This window comes from Chenopodium album, chromosome 10 (assembly GCF_948465745.1).
Source record: "Chenopodium album chromosome 10, dcCheAlbu1.1, whole genome shotgun sequence".
Taxonomy (NCBI): domain Eukaryota; kingdom Viridiplantae; phylum Streptophyta; class Magnoliopsida; order Caryophyllales; family Amaranthaceae; genus Chenopodium; species Chenopodium album.
The window spans coordinates 51,553,182-51,567,294 of NC_137843.1; the positions used below are offsets into that span (position 1 = coordinate 51,553,182).

The 14,113-nt window shown below is 38.3% G+C and overlaps 1 protein-coding gene across 2 annotated transcripts; it reads right to left on the bottom strand.

The window, feature by feature from the left end:
* Positions 1-11,365: 11,365 nt before the first annotated feature.
* Positions 11,366-13,582, bottom strand: LOC145564068 (uncharacterized). Of its 2 annotated transcripts, none has more exons than XM_081624421.1 (5): positions 13,360-13,582; positions 12,639-12,721; positions 12,456-12,536; positions 12,025-12,125; positions 11,366-11,939 (listed from the first exon to the last, which is right to left on the bottom strand). In XM_081624421.1, exons 1-5 carry the CDS (start codon positions 13,402-13,404, stop codon positions 11,932-11,934), a joined length of 318 nt encoding a protein of 105 aa, XP_081480547.1. In that variant the 5' UTR covers positions 13,405-13,582; the 3' UTR covers positions 11,366-11,931. The 2 variants fall into 2 exon arrangements, with proteins under 2 accessions (XP_081480547.1, XP_081480548.1); XM_081624422.1 differs by having other exon boundaries at positions 12,639-12,679; positions 13,360-13,580.
* Positions 13,583-14,113: the final 531 nt, after the last annotated feature.

Here is a 14,113-nt window from a genome sequence, read left to right on the forward strand (position 1 = left end):
ATACATGGTTATAATTTTGTAGTATATAGAGTAACTTTAAATATTATTAAGATAACTTTAACCTGCCTTATCATAAAATCACAAACTATTGGGTGTGGGCACCAGCACCCAAGTGTTTGTACGGGCAAGCACCCAAGTGTTTGTGTGGGCAAGCTGATTTCCCCTTCAAACACAATTGAAACTTCACCACTTATTTCAATTATCAAAGAAAACTGAGATTTTAGGGCTCACAATTCACAGAATAACATCATAATGCTTGAATTAGCCAACCAAATCAAAGAAAATGAATTATTTTCTGATTGAATCAAAGATGACGATGACGACGAAGACGGAACGAAGGTGAAGTGGTTATGCTTACTGGTGGTTGGTGGCTGGTGGTGATGCGATTTGCGGCTGATGGTGGCCGGTGGTTGGTGGTGATGCGATCTACGGCTGGTGGTTGCGATTTGCTGGTTGATGGTGGCTGGTGGTGGTGTTGCGATGTTGGAGGTGGTGGCGTGAGGTTAGGGTCGTGGGTTAATTAGGGCGGTGGGTGGTTGGGTGGTGGCGTGAGGTCTAGGTCATGAGGTTAGGGGGAGTGAGTTATGGTGACTTGGTGAGTGATGTTATGGTGTGCTTTGTTGAGTCTTGGGTGGAATGTTGCGTGAGAAACTGAGAACCAAAGAGAAAGGAAGAAAAAGGAAAGAGGAAAGAGGAGAGAGGAAGATAGAGAAAGAAATAATAAATATAGTACTCCTTAGTAGTTAGTATCATATTAGCCAACAAACAACTCAATATTAGTCAATTGATGTATGATATCAATCAATATTAGAGACATATCACTACAAGAAAATTGTTTTTTCATAGTGATTATTTTGTAGCGATTGTACATTCGCTACAATATGCACATATGTTTATGAAATAGTAGAGGAATCCGTATCATTTTACAATTGATATAATAAACTCATATGAAATCGATACGAAAAACATATGAATATTTATTCACCTTTATTCTACACATTTATAAAATTATGGAAAAGCGTATCGTTTACAATCGCCACTAAAACCCAAAAATCGATATGAAAAGCCTTTTTAACACTGGATTTTGAAATTTTGTTTGACAAATGTAAAATATGTCATAACTTATTGGAAAACCATTTGATATTATAGCTTGAGGTTGAATTGCATGTTTCATGTTTGAATCTTGTATAGATCATACGTAAGGATAATTTTTTTTAGAAAATGAGTTCAACATTTTAAGCTAATCGCTACAATAATCACCAAGATTGAATGTAACATTCTGTATCAATTAATGAGAACAACCCTAGTGAAAGCAAAAAATACTACTAAAGGCTATGGCAACGGCAGATATTATATCGAATGACCATTCGTCGGGAATTTTTTTTTGTAGCAATTACAATAGATACAAAATATTAAAATTATCACTACAAAAAGGTATTTTTCTTGTAGTGTATGAGATATTAATAAAAACATATCAGTCAACACAAGAAATCTATCGGTCAACAAGAGTAATATATCAGCCAACAAGAGTAAAATATCAGCCAACAAAAGGTACTTAACAGCCAAGAGACGGAACATATCATCCAACAAAAGGAGCATATCATCCAACAAAAGGATGAAATCAGCAAATAAAAGGTACAAATAAGTCCACAAAAGGAACATATCGGCCAACAAAAGGATGAAATCAGCAAACAAAAGCAACAGATAAGCCAACAAAATAAACATATCAGCTAACAAAATGAAACATATAAGCTAACAATTAAAATATACATATCAGCCAACAAAATAAATATATCAGCCGACTAAAGAAACATATAAGCTAAATGATGTCTGATATCAGCCAACAAGAGGGGGAAAAAAAAACATTTCAGCCAACAAAAGGAATATATTAGCCAACACAAATACCATATCAGCCAACAAATAAAACATATCAGCCAACACATGAAACATATCAACCAACAAGTAAAATATATCAACCAAGCCTCTCGCACCAAACAGTTCGTGCGTCCATCCGCACCCAATACCTTCTCTAATAAATTAACATACACCCATCATTTTGGAGAATTTGTGAACAAAATTAGACTTAACGTGCATGACACAATACTCTAAAGATAAAATTAAAAAATTTTGCTAAAATGGGAGTTTTGGAAGGAATAAAAAACACCGGAAAGTGACACGTGTCATTCCTGGTATATATATTTTAATATTATGTTATTGATTGATTGATTTCGTTACCATTTTTACTAATGGACAATTAATAATGTTAATAGTTAAAGTTACACCTTGATAAACGTGACATTTGCTTTCTCTCTCGTCTTACCCACCTTCAATGGGCAACCGTTGGGGTTGCTCTTAGTTTAGCATGGTTATTTACAATTTTGAAAGAGAAAAATGAAATGAAACACATACTACTCCTTGATATTACTCGTAGTATATTATGCCTTTTAGAGGTATTAGAGTTCTTTGATTTTAGAACTCAGAAAAATAGAGAAAAATAGAGAGAAAAAGTAGAGAGCAGAAGAGAGAATTTTCATTAGAATAAAAAATCTGATGACATATTACAAGTAGTGGTGGGCATGGGCCGTGCCGGGCCTACCGTGGGCCGTGCCTAGGCGGGCCATGAACAGTGTCGTGCCGGGCCGTGCCGGCCCACGGTGGAGGCGGGTCGTGCCGTGCCGTGTCGGCCTTCAAGCTTCCCCTGTCCACGGCACGGCCCACCGTGCCGGTCGTGCCGTGCCGGGCCGCCCGTCGTGCCGGCCACCGTGCCGGCCCACGGCTTACCCTTTTTTCTTTTTCTTTTTTAAAAAAAACAATTAAAAAAAACTTTAAAAAAACTTGAATTTTTTTTATGAAAGAAAAAATTGAATTGAATAATTATACAATTTAATATTTGAATTTAATAATTATTAAATTTTTTATGGAGTTAAGTTATATTAAATATTGTTTAAATTATATTAATATTTATTGTTCATTCATAATTTACTATATATCATATTATTCATATAACTATATAAGTATTAGACAAAAATTAAATAACAATATAACATATTCCATAAAATTAAAAGTTGAAAAAATTCATTCATAAAAATTTATTAAGTAAAAGATAATATGAAGTACAAGTGTACAACTAACAATAATTGATGAATAACTTATTTTGTTATTTTATTATACGGCTAATGTTAATAGAGTACATAGCCAACATAGGAAATACTAACATTTTCACTAATTAATAGAGTACATAGGAAATACTAGAATTTTCGCTAATTAATATTAATTCTCGAGTTGTTGGTAATCTTCAATCAAGGTCTTCATTATCTTCTTCGTCTTCATCTTCGGCTTCATGTTCACTAGCTAATGCGGAGGAGCTAGTTGAACCAGAACGATCGGAACCATCGAGCATTAGAAGTTATCCCATGCATCAGAAGTTATAGAAACTCTTGAAGTAAGAGTTTTAAGTTCTTCAATTAATTTCATTTTGTATTCTAAGTAAGTTTTCATGGCAGCTGTTTTAACGGTTTTTCGGGAGATTTTTTTGTGTTGGGGTTGTAGTGCTCGTTTAATGTAATTGTTAAACGGATCACTTTCAGCAAAAAGAAAAGGTTGTTCGGCTTGGACTATCATTCTCCCAAGTTCATCCCTATCCCTCTCATAATTGTAAGTGAAGCCATAAGGATGGAATTGAGAAATTTTTGGTTGAGTTGGGTCAGTACTAGGGGCACCACATTTATCACTGTGTCGGTTTAGGTGCCCCGTACCGCCTTTGGCTGGAGCCGAATAAACATTACCACAAGTTTTACACTTGGCTTTTTCACCATCTTTACTTAACAAGAAATATTGCCAACATTTACTCTTTCGGTTTTTCAAAAGGGTCATTTCTTCTTCGGTGTACCATTCAATGAATGGGTTATCAGATGGGGGAATAGTATTTTGGACGGATGGGTCACTAGAGCCGGCAGGTTGTGTGTTGCTTGCTTGAGTTGTTTGATAGTTAAATTCAAAAGGCATATCATGTGCGGAGGCATAATAAGGTGGAGATTGGGTCCTTTGCCATGGTTGGAATGCCCCTTGTTGATCTAATCCGGTGGGAAAACCGGTAGAAAACCCGGGGTGGGTGGGATTGGCCATTGTAGGGATTTGCATAGTAGGGATTTGCATTGTAGGGAGGGGCATAGAAGAGCCTTCCAATGATCGTTTAGATTTGGCTTTTTTAGAGGAGGATTGGTTCGGGTTTGATGTCATGATTAATTAAGATTATTAACTAATAAATAATAATTAACAACAATATTAACAATTATAACAAATTAACAATTATAAGTTTATAACACTAACAAAGTAACAAATTATAACAAATTATAACAATTAACAAGTATAAGTATAACTAGTAATACTAACAAATTAATAACAATATTAATAACAAATTAACAAGTAAACAACAATTAAAATAATATTAATAATAACAAGATAAAGATAAGAAAGATCTTACAACCGTGCTTCAAAGCTTTCCACTTAACCGAAACCCAATTTTTTTTCTTAATTATTACTTAATTAGTAATTTAGTATAAGAGAATAAGAGATTAAGAAATATTAAGAGATTATAATTTATAAATTATAATATATGAGAATAAGAGAGTAAGAGAATGAGAAGAGAAGATGAGTTGTGGAAAGAATTGGAAGTTGAGGGTGGTATTTATAGGTGAAAATAGAGCCGTTTATAGCCGTTGGAGGGAAATAGAGCTGCTGCCAACTAGCCGTTACCCACGGGCCGTGCCGGCGGGCCATTTCACGGGCTCGTGCCGGGCCGTGCCATTTTTTGTTTTTTTTTTTAACGCAGCCCGCACGAGGCACGAGGGGCGTGCCGTCGTGCCGGGCCGGGCCACTCAGCGGGCCGTGCCGTGCCGGGCCATCCTCGGGCCGTGCCCGGGCCGCCCGCGTGCTGACCCGGCCCATGCCCAGCTCTAGTTATTTACAAGCTCTATACATCACCAAAAACGTGGGAAAGCTTGTAATAACAGAATTTTGCCAGCTCATAAGTCTTGTAACAGAATTTGCCAGCTCATCAATCCAGTCCTTAGGGGAATGCTGCTAAGGAAATGCTGCTGTATCACAACTGCTTGATCAAAGGCTTCATGCTTCAATGTATGGTCTTGATCTTCTGCAGTAAGATCATGATTCTCATTTAAGAGGGGTGCGTGTTTGGCTCACGAATTTACCAATTAAAAAGTTTGAATTTCGAATGATATCAACTCTTGCCGCTTTGCGAATTATAATCCCCTAATTCTAGCAGCAAACGAAAGCTGGCATGAATGAAACAAATGCATTTTGATGCTATCACTTGAGTAACTTGATGAAACTGTGAAAGAGTGAAGCTAGTAAAAACAAACAATAAATAGAAATTCCATATTTCCATTAGTACATAAACTAAGAATCTAATCTATTACTCCGTACTCCGTATCATAGTTGTACGTGCAACTAAAAAGTATGCCCATGAGGCCATGAAACTCACCTATAAAATATTAAGTGGTCCACCAGACACCAAGGATGAAATTGACAATGCAAAAAGGTAAGAAGAAGAATTAGATTAAGCTGTATTTATCATCAAGTACTCGATTTCAAAAAGTTAGTCCTCATCAGCTGAATCGTGCTCATTTCCACTTTGTGAGGATTCAATGATGTTATGGTTTTATCAATCTAAGTCAAAATTATCGTCTTGACAAGCATTTATGAAAATCGGATTATAAATTTACCTTTAAATGATCAAAAGTTATCCTATAATGAATGAAAGTTACCTATAAATTATCCTGATATAAATAAAAGTTATTTATGTTGTATTGATAAAAGTTTCTAAAAAAATCTAAAAATTACCCTAAATTCAATAAAAGTTACCTTGATGTATTGGATGTATACAAAGTTTTTGTATCGTCTTTATGCAGTCCTTAGGGAGGCATGTAAGATTCAAAAAATTAAAATATATAGTCTAATCAATTACTTCGTATTAATTATATTTAAAATTTGTTATATACGCCCAGGTACACCTAACTAACTTAGGGTTAGTTTTTGTTCTTCATTTGATGATTAAATGAAAAACTATCCTCAAAATAAGAGCAAAATACTCATGGGTGTACAATGCACCAAGATGTATATAACAATCTCTCTCAATTATATTATGTTTTAATAAAACAATAATTATATTAATGTAAGTGTGATTTTGTCATACATTCTCAAATTAATACTTATACAATAATAATTTTTGGAAATGTCTACAAGCTTACATGCAACCCTATCATTACGGAGTACTTTTCAACAGATCGTCTTGCTCAGTGTTTTAAAATCTACTTCCTCCGTTACACATTATGTGCAACAAACCTTGTTGCACGTTTCCCAAGATAAAATTTGTTAATGTTGATTAACTAAGTGAAAGGTGTGTGATTAAGGGTAGGAGAGAGAACTAATGGCCACCACCACAAACTGCCATGGACTCCTCTACACCACCTACCAGCAGCAACATCCACCACCACCCACATCCACCCACTCGCCATTACCACATAACCACCACCACCCTACCTAGACCTACCCCGTAACCACCACCATGATCCGAAAACCCACCAGCCAAATTGCAAAACCCCATTACTTGAGCGAAATCGCGACATCGCGAAACCCCACCAGTCAAATCACGAAAACCCACCACCTAAGTGACGCGACATCGCGAAACCCAACTAGCCAGATCAGAAACCGACGCAACCAAGATCTGAAACCACCGCAACCAAGCTCACCCAGTTCGCAACCACCACAAAACCACCCTTTACACACTCTCTCACCACCGCAAACCCTAATCAATTTTCAGGATTTCAATTTCGAGGAGGATCGGCGTCTATGTCATGGAAAAGGAGGTCGGTGACTCGATCGGCGGTGGTTTCCGAGCAAAGTAAGGAAATAATTAAGCAATGTTAGGGTTTGGGATGGGTTTGATTAGGATTTTTCTAGAGATCTTGGTGCGGCAGGGGTAGGTTTGGGCGACTTGGGTGGGGAATTTCGCGGCGACATGAATGGAGGGGAGGTGCTCACTACTTAGGGGGATTCGAGGTTGGGGTTGGGTGGGTGGGTGGGGGATTTCAGCTGGGGTGGATTCAGACCGTCGCTGTGAGAGAAGAGAGAGAAAAGTGGTGGTGGTGGTGGCGGCGGCTGGGGCGGCTACGAGGCAGGTAAGAGAGAAGTTGGTGATAATGGTGGTGGATGTGGTTGTGAGGGAGGAGAGAGATTGGGATGAGTTTAGATAATTGATTAATTAATTTTGGTTAATATGTTAATAACATATAATCTTAATCATTTAATATGTGTTAGTAAAGCTAACTAAGGGTACATTGGTCATTTTAAGTAAAAAAAAATTACTAAAAGAGGAAAGTTTTAATTTATTGTAGATAATGTGTAACATCCATTTTTGGAAAATATTGCACATTATAACGGAGGAAGTATTTCTTTTGACTTGACAAGGAAAGGTGGCGATCAAAATTGTTCAGATCGGATTTGAGTTTACAAAATACTGATATTTGATACCTGGGTGAAAGGTTGTTGAGAATGGTTTTGGATACTTTTGATTCTATAAGTTTATTATGATGAGATAATTACTATTATATAATAGTTTTATTAACTCCGCCAGTGGGTTTCCCGCTGCCAGTCCCAAGCCTGGATAAAGGAGGAGGGTTACGGTAGGCCAGTGACAGCCAGTATAAAACTTCGTCACATCCCATGACATGAGCCAAACAGATATTTTCGTGGGGGCGTTCCCTACTCAGCGACGCGCTGCACTTCCTAGACCCGGGTGTAGTGATAAGTATGCAAGGGTTGCTAGGTCGTCGCCCAGAAGCGACGCGCCACATTGCCCGAGTGTGGTGTCAAATGAGCAAGGGCGTGCCATTGGGGCGTTCCCTACTGAGCGACGCGCTGCACTTCCCAGACCCGGGTGCAGTGATAAGTATGTAAGGGTTGCTAGGTCGTCGCCCAGAAGCGACGCGCCATATTGCCCAATTGTGGTGTCAAATAATCAAGGGCTTGGAGTTGGGATCAGGAGGGAGCGTGGGAGAAAAGAATTTAGTTTGCGGATTGGTTCTTGGAATGTGGGGTCTCTTACGGGAAAATCAGCAGAATTGGTAGAAGTAATGAAAAGACGACGCGTGAACATCATGTGCCTCCAAGAGACAAGATGGACAGGAGAAGGAGCTCGAGGCTTGGTTTTGGGGTATAAGGTATGGTATGTTGGGCAAGAAACGAGCCACAGAACAAGGAATGGTGGAGCTAGGAACGGAGTTGGTGTGGTTCTCGATGAGAGGTTGGCAAAAGAGGTGATCGAGGTCTATCGGAAGAACGATAGGTTGATAAGGCTGAAGTTGCTATGTGGCAAGGAGATTGTGAATGTTATCAGTGCTTATGCTCCCCAAGTGGGTTTAGATGCAGAAGAGAAACGACAATTTTGGGAGGACCTAGACGAGGTGGTGCAGGGTGTCCACCACTCAGAGAAGTTATATATTGGAGGGGATCTAAATGGGCACGTTGGGGCGAGCCGAGATGGCTATGAGAGTGTCCATGGAGGCTTTGGGTATGGGCAGAGGGACGCCGGTGGTGAAGCTATTATGGATTTTGCCCAATCATATGATTTAATTTTGGCTAATACTTGGTTTAAGAAGAGGGATTCACACTTGATAACTTTTCGGAATGGAGCAAATGCAACTCAAATAGACTTCCTGCTCACAAGGAGCATAGATAGACAAAGTTGCATAAACTGTAAGGTTATCCCAGGGGAGAGTGTGGTCACCCAACACCGGCTATTGGTAATGACTATTCGTCTGAAAGAGAAGGCGAAGAAAAAAGTTAGACAAGAAGAACCAAGGATAAGATGGTGGACCCTAAGGGATGCAAAAGCTAAGGTTTTTACAGAAAAGGTAATTGAAGAAGCGGATTGGGATGGAGAGGTGGATCCGGACATGACTTGGTTACGAATGAAGAACTGTTTCCTAAGAGTGGCCAAAGAGGTCTTAGGGGAAGTAAGGGGAAGAACTTCGGTACAGAGAGATACTTCGTGGTGGAATGAAGAGGTGAAAGCAGTAATTAAGCAAAAAAGGGAATGCTATCAAGCCTTAGGAAAATGTAGGAGTGATGAAACCTTTGCAGCGTATAAGGAGGCTAAGAGTAAAGCAAAGGCAGCTGTTCGCCAAGCAAAAGCAAAGGCATATCAGGAGGTTTATGAAAAGCTTGATTCCAAGGAGGGAGAAAGGATCATTTATAAGATGGCAAAGAGAAGACAAGAGGCAAGGAAGGATATTGGCATGGTGAAGTGTGTCAAAGATAAGAACCAAATGGTCCTAGTGCAAGAGGAGGGCATCAAGGACAGGTGGAAGGGGTACTTCGATGAATTATTTAATGGAAGTATTGGAGTTGTGATAGGAGATACCTCTATGAGTGATGAAGAAATCAACATGGAGTATGTGCGAAGGATTAGGAGAGTAGAGGTGGAGATTGCACTGAGGAAGATGGAACCTAAGAAGGCGGTTGGCCCTGATGGGGTACCGATAGAGGTGTGGAGGTGTTTGGGTAAGATTGGTATTGATTGGTTAACAAACCTTTTCAACAAGATATGGACGGCTACAAGGATCCCACAAGATTGGAGGAAGAGCACCTTGGTCCCGGTTTATAAAAACAAAGGAGACGCTCAAGATTGTTCTAACTATCGAGGAATTAAGCTTATGAGCCATACTATGAAGTTGTGGGAAAGGGTGATTGAACAAAGGTTGAGGGCATGCACAAGCATTTCAGATAACCAATTTGGTTTTATGCCTGGGAGATCTACTATGGAGGCAATCCATTTGATAAGACAAATGATGGAGTTTTATAGGGTAAAGAAGAAAGATCTTCATATGGTCTTTATTGATTTAGAGAAGGCATATGACAAGGTGCCAAGAGAGATACTTTGGTGGGCAATGTTGAAGAAAGGTATCCCACGAAGGTATGTAGACCTAGTTAAGGATATGTATCGGGATGTGTCAACAAATGTGAGGACATGCGGAGGGTTGACAAAAGATTTCCCTATTACAATCGGATTGCATCAAGGGTCTGCATTAAGCCCTTTTCTTTTTGCAACGGTTCTAGATGAATTAACTAGACCAATTCAAGATGAGGTTCCATGGTGTATGCTGTTCGCAGATGATATCGTTTTGGTGGATGAGACTAAGGATGGGGTTAATGTAAAGTTGGAGCAATGGAGGCAAAGGTTGGAATCTAGAGGGTTTAAGCTAAGTCGGAGTAAGACTGAATATTTGGTATGTCGTTTTGGCACTCAGAGGGGGACAAGCAATGACGTGGTGAGTTTGGATGGAAAGGATTTGACCATGAGTGAATGTTTTAAGTACCTAGGGTCGATCATCCAGAAGAATGGTGACATTGATCAAGACGTGACCCACAGGATTAAGTCAGGGTGGCTTAAATGGAGAGCGGCCACGGGAGTGTTATGCGACCGCAGCATTCCCTTAAAGTTGAAGGGAAAATTCTACAGGACTGCCATAAGACCAGTGTTGCTCTATGGTACAGAATGTTGGGCTTCTAAGAAAGAGCATATTAAAAAGATGGAGGTTACGGAAATGCGCATGTTAAGGTGGATGTGTGGAAACACTTTAAGAGATAGAATCAGAAATGAGGTTATTCGCAAGAAAGTAGGTGTGGCGGGCATTGTAGATAAATTAAGGGAAAATCGTCTGCGTTGGTTTGGACATGTAAGACGGAGACCCGAGGGTGCACCGGTGCGAAGGGTGGAAGAGTGGGACCATGGAGGGATTAAACGAGGAAGAGGGAGACCAAAGATGACTTGGTTGGAAGGAGTGAGGAAGGATATGAAGTGCATGGATTTACGTGAGGATGAAGTTTTGGATCGTAAGGGATGGAGGAGAAAGATTTATGTTGATGACTACACGGAATAATCAAATTTGGTTCATGTTAGCCGACCCCACTTTTGGGATTAAGGCTTTGATTGATTGATTGATTGATTGATAATAGTTTTATTATGATGAGATAAACTATTGTAGCATTTGTTTTGTTCCAATATAGTTTTTCACTTGTTCCATCATCACCTTAAGCAGTATATATAAATTTTTCAAAAATTGGTCTATATGCTTAAGCAGTTAAAAATGGAGTAGTTCACAGCAGACAAAATTCATAAACACCTTTAATGGCCACTACTATTATACTCGATTTTCTACCCCTATTAAGTATTAAATACATAACTGTTAGATAATTAGCCAGACTCTTCTGTATAGACATGAAATTTAGGCAATCTACTAAATAGACCAATAACATTAAAATAGACATAAAATCAGGCAATCTATTTAAATCATAGTAGTTGAAGTTACAATGATGTCCAGCCAATTTCTGAGATGCATATACTGATGAAATATTTAAACCTCAACCCCCAAAAGACATTAAAAAGGCACTACAACAAATCTGGTGGCTGAAATTGATGGCCGCTGCTATCATATATTTATACTCCACCGCATGCAGTTGCCTGCAGTCCAGGTTCACAAATAATATCAGATTTTCAGAATAAATGCAGGGTATCATTTTGGGCACAATGGCAATTGTCTATAATGGTACACATCTACATTAGTTGTATTTCCACTTCCAGAAAAGGGAGGACTTGAGACATCAATATGAGTTAAATTTAACACTGCGAATGAATATGAACTAAACCGCCTTCAGCATTAAGATTACAGTGCAACTAGGGCAGACTCTCGAGAGTTTAAGACTAATGGGGTATGCCTTCGTATGAACCACTTAAGTAAATCGGCTGATGGAGCCCCACACCTCCAATGCTCTAAAATTGCCTGGAGAGTATCATGTAATACAGTTTTCAGCCCAATTCTGCCCTAATTCAAGGCCAGATAAGAGGGTAGGCTATGTCCCTGCATCACATAACCCAAGAAGTGTTCAAGAAACCAATATTAATATATATAATGTTGTTTTCGCATGAGATAAGCAGAAACATACATGGTATCATTAGTTGGAACCTAGCCAGGAGGTTATCAAGTATCTGCTTGAGTGGTAGAGCACTCAGAGTCCACTTGGCAAGCTGTGGTTGTGCAGACACACTATATAGAAGAAAAAGATGCATTGAAGTCAAGCAATGATCAGATTCAGCTAATTTCAATTTACTGAAGAACTAAAGGAATTTTTAAGAACCAATCAAGAGCTAACTATGCTTCAGTCACTATATATAACCTGCTGAAACTAATTCACGACTTCAGAATACCAGAAAGCACGTCTAACAAATCAATATTAACCACTGCATGTCCCCAGAATACCCCATGTCATTCAGATTGAAATGACACAAGGAGCAAAAAAAAAGACACATGGAGCAAAAAAATGTTGCAAACGAAGTTATGGAATCAATTACATGAACAGAAGTTACTTTCTTGTACCTTTGCTTCATTGATGGACTTGGTTTGAGCAGTAGTAAATGATTCAGGTCCAGAAGAAATAGACTTGGTAGAGCAAGCAGGCTACAATTTCATCACACGGTACCTCATAATTCAGTACTACACTACCACATATAAGAAGAAAGGTATTACATGTATAGTCCCATATGCAAGAGATTTACTTGCCTCTTCTGCATGGAACTCCTGGACATTCGCTTCTTGCATTTCTGTGGAAGGGTATGTATCACACAGATCACGTTGTGAAGATGCTATAAAAAGTAAAAGGCAACAAATTCAAAAGAAATAAAGAAGACAAAAACTATAAGTCCATGCACTGGTTTTAATTCTTACAAATGGTGTTGTGTTCATCAATAAAACAACATACGGAGTACTAAAATAAAACCAATGTTCAAGTGTTAACCCAACCCAACTCATCTCTAGCTTAAAGAAGACTCAATTTTCTTATATTAATTAGCCAAGGAAAAAGTACAAATCTTGTTCTAGACTTTCAAGTGCTATATATGTATATGCAATTTTCATTAAAATCTTTTTGTCTTGCCAATTGCCAATATAACCATCAACATCATAATTTTTCATGCCCAAGGCAGGGTAGGGAGGATTGGATATTAAGTCAGATGATTTATACAATACACCAGAATATAAAATCTTGAATAGGAGCTTTTTAGTTTTAGTTTTCTATGGAGGAGCTTGACATAATTAATTCTTGAAGTCCAGAAAAAAGAAAACTTTTGAATTGTGCAAGAATTCAACCAATATGCAATTCCCCAATAGGTTGAAATTGAGACATGAAATAAGTGAATATACATAAGGTACAAAGCTTATGTAGACTTATAAACTTGAGCCTTGGACCAGACAAGAGAAAGACCATGATCAACATATCAAGTACCTGTGCAACCTGCAAAGCCTCCCAAAGTAAGCAGTGATTCAGCATCCTTCCTCATGCCAACCTTAGAATCTTCCGTCCTGAAGGCTCAATGTGAAAAATAAGAATCAGTAGATCACTAAGAATAATCAATCACATATTGTCAAAAATGAAATAAAAAAGGGAAGGAAGGACATCCACAAATTCTTAAGCCAACAATTCAACTTCCTTAGTTTGAATCCCCTTCCCCCCACCCCACAAATTGCTAATTTGACATATGTATTGACTGTATTCCCGTACTCTAGCTGGCAAGAAAACAAGTCAAAGAAATTAGGATTTAAATTCACATATGTAAGTGTGATGTAAAGAATGCATGAAATAATATGTACATGGTATTCTTAGCATAAAAGTATTATTCTAATTTTCGGCTTAACATATAATTCCTTAATACTGATCAATTCACATGATTTTCACTCATCTGCATTTATCTGTACTTATCTAAACTTATCTAGACTTATTAGAACTTATTCTAGTTGTGGTTGGAACATGAAATTCCCTTATTAACCCTTATCAAAACTTATTTGTCCTGAACTTATCTTATTAGAACTTATTTCCCTTAAATAAGTGGAAATAAGGTGAAATGAACAATTATTTATTTCTTTTCCTCTCTAATCTTTTGGGGGAGGAGGGAGGGATTGGTAGCAACGCACTAGCATTTAGGAAAGCTTATAAATGTCATATAATCACCAGATGCTGATCATGAATGACAATGAAATCC